This window comes from Pundamilia nyererei, unplaced genomic scaffold, assembly GCF_000239375.1.
Source record: "Pundamilia nyererei isolate P.nyererei 1_Seehausen unplaced genomic scaffold, PunNye1.0 scaffold00069, whole genome shotgun sequence".
NCBI classification, from domain to species: Eukaryota; Metazoa; Chordata; class Actinopteri; order Cichliformes; family Cichlidae; genus Pundamilia; species Pundamilia nyererei.
In genome coordinates, this window is record NW_005187470.1 from 2,968,784 (window position 1) to 2,978,827 (window position 10,044).

The 10,044-nt window shown below is 39.6% G+C and overlaps 1 protein-coding gene across 1 annotated transcript in view; it reads left to right on the forward strand.

Moving 5' to 3' along the window:
- The window catches only part of fshr (follicle stimulating hormone receptor), a 16,259-nt gene extending 8,028 nt beyond the window's left edge, over window positions 1–8,231 (forward strand). Inside the window, exons 6-12 of the mRNA XM_013911661.1 lie at window positions 2,012–2,080; window positions 2,179–2,253; window positions 4,784–4,969; window positions 5,562–5,782; window positions 6,728–6,909; window positions 7,002–7,193; window positions 7,420–8,231. Coding sequence (XP_013767115.1) covers window positions 2,012–2,080; window positions 2,179–2,253; window positions 4,784–4,969; window positions 5,562–5,782; window positions 6,728–6,909; window positions 7,002–7,193; window positions 7,420–7,956 — 1,462 coding nt within the window. The 3' untranslated portion in view covers window positions 7,957–8,231. The remainder of the gene's footprint in view (window positions 1–2,011; window positions 2,081–2,178; window positions 2,254–4,783; window positions 4,970–5,561; window positions 5,783–6,727; window positions 6,910–7,001; window positions 7,194–7,419) is intronic.
- The last annotated feature ends 1,813 nt before the right edge of the window (window positions 8,232–10,044 follow it).

Sequence of the window (10,044 nt, forward strand, 5' to 3'; positions counted from 1 at the left end):
ACAGTGATGAATGTTCCACGAAATGCTCTTTGCCCTCTTCACTGAGTTTCTCCTTTTTTCTATGTTTCATACTCATACTTTTATTGCCTTTTATAAATTTTTGTGCTTTCCTTTTCAGCAGCAGATCATTAATCTAACATAAAATTAAATTTTTTTGCTTTTTGCATATGTCACAGATTGTTTTCTTTGAAAAAAAACAATGAAAGCATAAGTGTAATTTTGAGATAGCGGTAATTAATTACCTCTATTTAAGGCTTCTTGATGCTTTCACTCAATCATTTTCATCTGTAAAAAAAACTGCTGCTAGTTTAAAAATTAAGATTTTAAATCAACCCACATACTAATAGAGCAATGTTGTACAGAAGAGTGAGCCAAAGGTTCTCCACAATGATGTAAGAGACCGATAAAGTCATACAGAAACAACTTACCAAAGTTATGCTACTCAAGGTGATTCTACAAGCCACCAAATTCTGGGGAGTTTAGTTTTAGTGTTTAATTTTTAACAGGACTTCAGAGAGTCCTACGAAAACTTTGTTAGCAGTCATTTGGTACAGATCAAAAATTTGAGTTAGCATTAGTTCAACCATGACAGCTTCCAGTAGTGAAGATGCAGCTTAATTGCTAATGAATTATTGATATCAATCCCGTATTACTGAAGCCAGTGTGACCTTTTTGATTTTAAAAACCTTTGCTGACAGCACTACTTTTACTTGTAGCAGTAGTTTAGCTGTTTGTTTAATGTGCCTAAATCACCAGGAGCTTTAGCCAGCAATAGGTTAGCTTAAAAGTTAGCTTAACATAGGAGACAGCAGTGGAGCCACATTTCTGTATAATTTACTGTATAACTTAATTTATAATTTATCTACTAATAAAAATTGTATTTGTTCAGCTCTTGTGGTTTTACAGGGATGATATGTCTGACTATTTCTTGGCTTTAAGTAGCTTATCGGGCAGTCAGGAAGTTACTCTACCTATCCAACAAATAGTCTGGCACATAACCTCGTGTAAAACTGTTTTGATTTGGGGTTGTTGTTTTTTTTACACTTTCAAAAAAACAATATAATGTGTTAACTAATGAGTCTTACAGGAGGGAGTAGGTGGATTTTTTAAACCTTTGAATTGTGCCAGGCTTATCATTATTATTATTTCCTTCCAGGCTTTGTACTAAGCTAATTCAGAAAGGGTGGTACCAGTTGAAGGAAATAAATGTCAAATTTGCTTTTACATGTAAAATATGTAAGTATGTATCACTAAATGCCACTCACTCATCATTCCTACAGGAATAAATGCACTCTGCAGTCCCAGTTACCTCTTATGAACTCTGATAACTGGGAATCAAACTGCATAGTCTTCAGCTTATGAAGAGCAAAAAGTCTACTTTAAATTCTGTGTCTGATAAATAAATATTCGTTCAAATTCAAAGCTTCAGGGCCATCATTGGTAGGCTGTGACTCTCTGCACCCAGACTTCAAAGCAAGTTTATTATTCTGTGACTGCGCAGTAAAAAAGCGAACAAAACCATCTTTGTTTGTGCAGCTTTTATCTACAGAACTCGATGTTCTCCAATTCAGTCAGCAGTGCCGGGCTAGTTGTTATTATTATCTTTTTTTCCTACCAGACTTTGTGCTATAGTAATCCAGAAGGCTGCTGGCTGTAAATTAATAGAGATGGATAAAAGGATGCAATCAACACTCAGCAAGAAGAAGCTGGATTTTTTTTCCATAAATGCAGGATCCTTCCAACAAAACATTTTGATGGCAGCGTCTGAGATCCATACTGTTAAATACAGAAGAAAAGTAGGAAGCAGAAGAGGCAGTAGAAGGCGACACAATCATATCAACGCTTTACTCAGTGTTGCACTAAAACCCTTTGTATTTGTACAGCTTTACTCACTGAGAACAAAAGAAGTGCAAACACTAAAATTGGCATTGATAGCTAAGTAAGTTTACAGTTGGAAATGTTCTGTGTTGGAGCCACATGACTGTAATTTGGCTTCCCTTTCTAATGACAGACGGCTCACCAGAAATGGCATCAAGGAGGTGGCAAGTGACGCCTTCAACGGAACAAAGATGCACAGATTGTGAGTCACAGGCAGAGACACAATTACAAACAGAAGATTAAAAAAAAAAAAAAAACATACACATTTAACTCCACTCTCTCTTTCTCCCTTGCTCTCAGGTTCCTAAGAGGCAACCGACAGCTTACTCACATCAGTCCCAGTGCCTTTGTGGGTTCCAGTGAGTTGGTGGTACTGTAAGCATGACATTCAACAGTAACTCACGCCTAAATGATTCACCCTGCTCATCATAACTTATTAAAGTCAGAATGTTGGAGAAAGCAGGGGGTGGGAGATGATATCTGCACAGACTTGGAAAATCTTTACAGATCTAAGATTAAAAATAGTTTAGGGTCAGGTGAACATGATGGACTCTACCTGGAAATAGAGATTTCTGTTTATTCCCCTAACAAAGAGACATGTCTACTGAAGTAAGAATCAGACAAATTATTTGTTATTCTTTTGGACTGTCATCACTGTGATGTTTTTTTCCTTCACTCCCTGGCAGTCACTTGGCAATCAAACAGTAGCTTCTCTTCAGCTTCTTTCTTTTCTTTTTTTTTATTCAGCTGGCACTTCTCTTAAATCTAAGTGCATTTCATGAAAATTTATATTTTATGAACTGATCAAATCTCTATTACAGACAGCACACTAAGGGGAAGAGGAGAATCTGTTAAAAAGGCAGTTCACCCCTAAATTAAATTAATGCATTTTTCCTCTGGGCTGTGGTGACATTTATCCATCTAGATTGTTTTGGTGTGGGTTTCCCAGCTTTGGAGATATTAGCTGTAGAACTGTTTGCCTTCACTTACATGTGACAGAACTAAAAGACACTTGCCTTGCGGTGCTTAAACCATAAAAAATATTATAGTACTGTGCAGAAATCTTATATTTTAGAGTGAAAATTGTAAATGGATGCAGTGATTCTTTAAAACAGTGTAGAACGCAAGTGAGAGAGAGTTTGTCCTGACCTAACCCGCACGCTGTGATAACGATTTGCACCAGAAATTTCACCTTCAGATTCATCACTCCATAAGACCCATCCACACTGATTTTCAGTCCAGTTCTTGTGTAATCTGGCATGCCTCAGCCTTTTCTTCCTGTTTTGCTTCCTTAAGAAGGGCTTCTTGACAGCCATCCTTTCACTGAGAGCATTTCTCATGAGCCTTCAGTGAACAGCAGATGGATAAGCTGAAGGGCCTGATGCGTCTCTCAGGCCCTGTGTCACGTCTTTGCTGGATTTTTTTCCTCCCATTTCTTATGGACAGGAAGTTCAAATGTTGTTGTTCATCTGCTGTCGATAGTTTTAGGGGCTGCTACTTCTTCTTTTCTCCTCCACTTGTCCAGTTTCCCTCATTTTTCAACACATTGAACACAATAACATGATTTGCCAAGCTTTTGGCTAACAGCTCTTAGGGAATCACCTTGGCTAAAAAAAATGTATTTTATGCCTGTCAAACTGCGGTATTATTTTAGTATTTCTGGTATATTCAGTTGAAGAAATTGGAACAAATGATGTGTTTCTGTGACAGGCTGCTTGTAACAAAATGCCTAAAGATACAATTTAGAACTGGTTCTTCGCTGAGATTTTTGTTATGTATAGACACGGCACTGGTTAATCACTTGAGTTAGGTGCTATTTTTATGCTTGAATGATTCATAGCTGAGTGTTCAGTAGTTGAACAAAATAACCCAACTTTCCTTGTGAAAATGGTAAGTTTCGAGGATCGGACTGAAACTGAGTGAAAAAGCAGCCAATGTCCAAAGAAAGACTGAAAGTCCTTCTGAAAGCCTGGAAACTTGTTGCTGAAGACCACTCTGTAAAAATTTTAAGACACCAGGAGACAAAATCGTAAATGCAGTGGCACGAGTTAAAATTCAACTCAAGGCCCTTTGTCGCATGTTTTCTCCTACTCTCTCTCCTAGCTTTGGTGTCCAATAAAGGCAGAAAAAGGCTTAAAAAATACCAAGAAAAAATGTCTCTTTCCCAAAACATGGCCAGGTTACTCAACAACAAAAACATATTGACAAAGCTTCCTGTGAGCAGGAGGAACTGTTTGCTTTCTGCTGCTTCCATTACAGCTCAATCGTGAATGGAGGCCATTAAGGTTTATCATTATGTCTTATAATGTGCACATGCCCCTCATTACAGGGAAATCCCATCTTCCACCAGGTGATAAGGCCTTTATGTAAGTTCCCCAAAGAAGGTCCACACTCTTATGTTATCTGTCTTATTTCTTCTTGGTTATCTGTGCCAGGACCTACTCTTTAAAGTGCTTGTGATATGTTAACTTCCCTTTCAGGCCATGTCAAGCTTGCGTAGGTTATCTAGGGCATTTTATCCATCTCCTCCACCACCAACCTTTGAACTCTTGGGGGGCAGTCACTATTTTCTATGTTCATCAGTTGAGCTCTGGTTTTTTTGATGTGGTCTTTGAGTAGAGTAGAAAGAAAACAAGGTTTGTTGAGTTTTTTAAAGTTTGTTTGTAGACAATTTAACTACCTCAAAGAAAGACTCTATTACGTTCGAGAAATGACAGAAATTTTGACCAGAAATGTCTTCAAAACCAAGCAGCTCACACCAAAAGAATTACTTCAATAAATACCACTAGAGCCCAGAGGAAAAGTATGTCTGTTTGCTTCTTGGGGGTGAACTGTCCATTTAAGCATGATATTGATTCCGGAAATAAAATTTTAACTCGCTTTTTTTCTCCGCTTGCTTCTGCAGAGACATCTCCGAAACAGCCCTCGCCTCTTTGCCAGACTCGATCCTTGGAGGCCTCAAGAGGCTGATCGCCGAGTCAGCCTTCAACCTGAAAGAACTTCCTCCTCTTCAGCTCTTTACCAAACTACGCCAGGCAAAGCTGACATACCCATCACACTGCTGCGCCTTCCTGAACATGCACCGAAACAGGTACACGTGCTCTGCCAGTCAAAAGACACCTGAAGATGCTTTTTTGGAAATTGTATGAGATTTGGGGGAAGTTGCTTCTTCACTTTGTTGCAAAGAGTTACCTGGTAGGATTGAAACCACTCTTACTGTTTATTAAATGTGGCACTACAGTGTGAACTGTCTGTGAAGCTTATATTCAGTCGCTTCAATCCAGTGGCTCTCTCACTGTGGGGTATAAAGACTACAAAAAGGCTGGGAAAAAAACTATGAAGTGAAACTAAATTTAATTTGATTTTCTTTTGTAAGCGAAAATATAACAAACAAGATTTTTTTATGCTGTTTTGGATCATAAATAATAATGTGGGCTGTTAGGCGTGAAGCATTTTTGCCTTTTGAAGTGAGGCATGCCAGGAAAATGCTGGGAGATACTGGGATGAGCCCTTACATGGACGTACACAAATGTGTGGGTTGGTTTGTTTTATGGTCTTTTCAAAATCCTATTTGTCCATTTCTGGTTAAATGCCACTGAGTCAACAGCTCAAGCAGTTGCTGAAACAAAACTCATTTACTTTGTTCCTGTGTTGTCCACTTTGTGTGTATTGTTGTGTACTAGATCGGGATGGCACTCACTGTGCGACAACCCCGAGGCTAAAAATAACCTGCACTTCTTCAGGGAACACTGCTCCAACTCCACCTCCATCACCTGCAGCCCAGCCCCTGATGACTTCAACCCCTGTGAAGATATAATGTCTGCTGCCCCCTTACGCATCCTCATCTGGATCATCTCTGTCCTTGCCCTGCTGGGCAACACAGTAGTTCTCCTTGTATTGTTAGGTATGTTATGTAATTAAAAGGTATTTGGATATTTATGTCTGGAACACCTAAATAAATATTTCTCCAGCTCCATCACTGGAACTGACAGATCTTCAGGCCTTTCTGGTTTAAAGTAAACCCAGGAAAACTTTTTAATACATTGTTTACCTTCTCAGTTAATCTATTTTATCAGAGACCATTTCCTGAAACCTGACCAAAGACTTTTCCCCCTAAACTTAACCAAAATGTATGAAAGCGTGTTTCTGCCACTTTATTTGGCTATAATTTAACATTTTTGGCTATTAACTCCATTTTCTGAATTAGGTATCTCAAACGTTTGACTTACTCAGAAGTTTTAGTTAGTAAGTCAAAACCTTGAGATGCGTAATTTAAATATTTGAGACAATAGCCTTAAATTTTGAGATATTTTGAATTTGGGTGTTGTTAGCAGCGAAGGCAGGAGGAACCCAAGCTGTGGCTCTGCTGCTCTGATCAGTCTGCAGTTACACATATCTGTGTGAAATACGCTCGGATGCCCTGTGGGTTCTGAAACCTTTCCTTTCATGTGCAGCATAGGTTTTGGGGAAACTGTAGCCATTCTGAGGGATTAGACACATGAACTAGCCATCCTTTGCCATGGGCCTCGAAAAGCCTCAGGCGCACCTCACAGGACACGCAGTTTCAGAAATGCTCTAACCCAGCTGTTTAGCCATGACAGTTTACTCCAAATTGTCTGGAAACTTCCTTTTACTTGCCCACATTTCACGTTTCCAAAGCAGCGAAATAAAGAAGTGACTGCCCATTTGCTGCTTAACATATCCTACAACCCCATTAAAGGTGCTAATGCCATTGCTACCATGTTATTCACCATTTAATATTTAATGTTATGGCTCATTGGTACTTTGGATCTGCTAAGTGGATTTTATTGCTGATATTTATTTATTTGTCTTCTTTATCTGTGATCAGGCAGCCGCTATAAGCTGACTGTTCCTCGATTCCTCATGTGCCACCTGGCCTTTGCTGACCTCTGCATGGGCATCTACCTGGTAGTCATTGCAACCGTGGATATGCTCACACGTGGACGGTACTACAACTATGCTATAGACTGGCAGATGGGCTTGGGCTGCAATGCTGCAGGCTTCTTCACGGTGTGTATTCATCACATCACATCACATAGTGACAACGCTCATTCAAGCATGTGTTTGAATTGTAAAGTAGCGTGTCTGTGTGTCATTTACAGGTGTTTGCCAGTGAGCTGTCAGTGTTTACCTTAACAGCAATCACCGTGGAGCGCTGGCACACCATCACGCATGCTCTGCGACTTGACCGCAAACTTCGCCTGAGACACGCTTGCATCATCATGACAATAGGCTGGATCTTCTCCTTGCTGGCTGCACTGCTGCCCACAGTTGGGATCAGCAGCTATGGCAAAGTGAGTGTTAAATTTCACCACTACATGCTGATACAATTACTACAAGGTGGTACTTCACTCCTTTCTTAAACCAACCATCACTCTACTTTTATTGCTCTACTACTTTTACTACTACTCCTAATACTGTAGGTGTCTGCTAATTTAGCCTGCCAGTCCATAGTTTATATTGTTGAATTACGTATCAAGACCCCCGAATACTGTTTATTGTTTTTATTTCTTCATGCAGGTGAGCATCTGCCTCCCCATGGATGTTGAGTCCCTGGTCTCCCAGTTCTACGTGGTCTGTCTTCTCCTCCTCAACATCTTGGCGTTCTTCTGTGTATGCGGCTGCTACCTCAGCATCTACCTCACCTTTCGCAAGCCTTCATCAGCGCCAGCCCACGCCGACACCCGTGTGGCTCAACGCATGGCCGTCCTCATCTTCACAGACTTCATCTGCATGGCTCCGATCTCTTTCTTCGCCATCTCAGCTGCCCTCAAGCTGCCTCTCATCACCATCTCAGACTCCAAGCTACTGTTGGTGCTATTCTACCCCATCAACTCATGCTCCAACCCCTTCTTATATGCCTTTTTCACCCGTAACTTCAGAAGGGATTTCTTTCTCCTCGCAGCTCGCTTCGGGCTGTTTAAGACTCGAGCGCAGATTTACCGGACAGAGAGTTCCTCGTGTCAGCAGCCAGCGTGGACCTCTCCAAAGAATAGCCGTGTTATCTTGTATTCCTTGGCCAATACGCTAAGTCTAGATGGAAAACAAGAGTGCTGACTTTTACCCACATTTACAGGTATGGACTTTTTGCCTTGATTGCATATTATATCGATACAAACAGGCTGCTAATTCCTTAAAATGATGCCTCAGATCATGAATTTTGATTACTACCTGGGAAATTTTTTCTGTCTTCTTAGACCAGAAAGATCTAAGAAAAAACACAAAATTCAACCAAGTGAAAGGCAAAAGAGCTGAGAACTCATTTTTGACAATTTGACCCAGGAGTCTGCAAAACACAGTGATTGTTAAAATAAACAATGCTCTTGCTCTTGCTTCTGTTTGTGCTCCTAATCTGATTCTGTGTTTATTGGGCTTGAGCCAGTGAAGGCTTCCACTGAAGACTGCGCTTCGGTTAATAAATAGCATCCAGAGACCCAGCTCTCAACAGAAGTGATGATCCTCCATATAAAGATCTGGGTCAGTTCAACAAAGAAGTTGATGCTTGTCTCTGTGCAAGTCTGAGATCTCTGTTAGGGATGTACATGTACAAGTGGTCAAGATTAGACTTCCAGGCCATGAGACCAGAGGTGTACAAGTCACAAAAAGCTTTTTATAAAATTATATTTATATGTCGCCACAATCTGAGCAGTTCAGACCCAAGAGAAAGCATGCATACCTACCATGTTTTCACCTCTCCTTTAAGGTTACACATAAATCACCATGTTTCAATCATAATAGTATCAGCTGACTATTCAGCACAAAGTAGACACAGTGTTCAGTGGCGTGTCTAAACTTGGTTACCTGAGCTATGCACTGCAGCAATCCATGCAAACATGACCACAAAAGAACTAATTATACACTCACTGGCCACTTTATTAGGTGTACTTGTTTGGCTGCTTGGTAATGCAAATACTTAATGAGCCAATCGCATGGCAGCAGCTCAGTGCATTCAGACACATAAACTGGGGCATTTTCAAGATTTTTTAAATGTGGTGGCACGGCAGAGACCAAGAATACAGTAGAGGGGGGAATTTAAATATTTGATTTGCAAAAAGATCAGAAAACTGACAGAAATTATTGGGTATGATTTTTGGTGTGCAACCTTGTGTTTTATTACAAGTTTATTGTGTGAAAAGTGGTGGAAAAAAGTATTTAGACTTAACCTAAGTAAAAGTTGTAATTACACTTAAACAGCTTAATAGTTCACAAGTTATATAATCAAAATGTATTCAAAGTGCCTAAAGTAAACACACTCTTTATATAGAATGGCTATTTTTTTCTCGTCTCTTTAACGAGGCAGCTGTTGATGAGTTTGATTCCTGATATATTGTTCAATAGGTTCATTTATAAAACAAATACAATTAATGTACAAAATAAAAAGAAGCTAAGCTTTAAAATGAGTATTATGTAGTATGAAATTATAACAATTGTATCCAAAATAAAATGGAATCAAAAGCGGAAAGTAACATAACAAGGAAGCATTTAAATAAAGTACAAGTACAATAAATCTCTGCTTCAGTAAATTACTGGAGTAAATATACTCACTTACATTTCTAATTGTTGATACCAAGCTTACATCCAATGGTGTTGACCATTGCAAGATTACTAAAGGGGGGGGGGGATGCCACTCCAAGCTCCTCCCCCTCTAAACATGCCTCTATGTAAACGTAATCAAGACAACCTGCTAAAGTTCAAAATGAGCACCAGAATGGGGAAAAAGGTGATTGGAGTTAATTTGATAGTGTCATTGTTTATGGAGCCAGATGGTCCCACATGTCGCCACAATCTGCTGGCCGGACTGCAAACTGATAGGATAGCAACATTAACTTAAATAACTTCTGTACAATCAAGGTGTGCAAGTTATGTAAGAAAACTGGGCATTGCTTAGTCTGATAACTCTTGATTTCTATTCTTATAGTAGGTTCAGAGTTTGATGTAACGGAGCAAACTGAGTCACAAAGCTCAGATCATCTAAAACTGATTTCTTGAAAATGAAAAGGAGTTCACCACAGTCACCACATTTCACTCCAGCAGAGCACCTTTGGGATGTAGTCAAATGGGAGATCATCATCACCAGTGTTGGGTAAGTTACTTTAAATTAGTAACTTAGTTACATTACTAGTTACTTCTATCAAAAGTAACTCA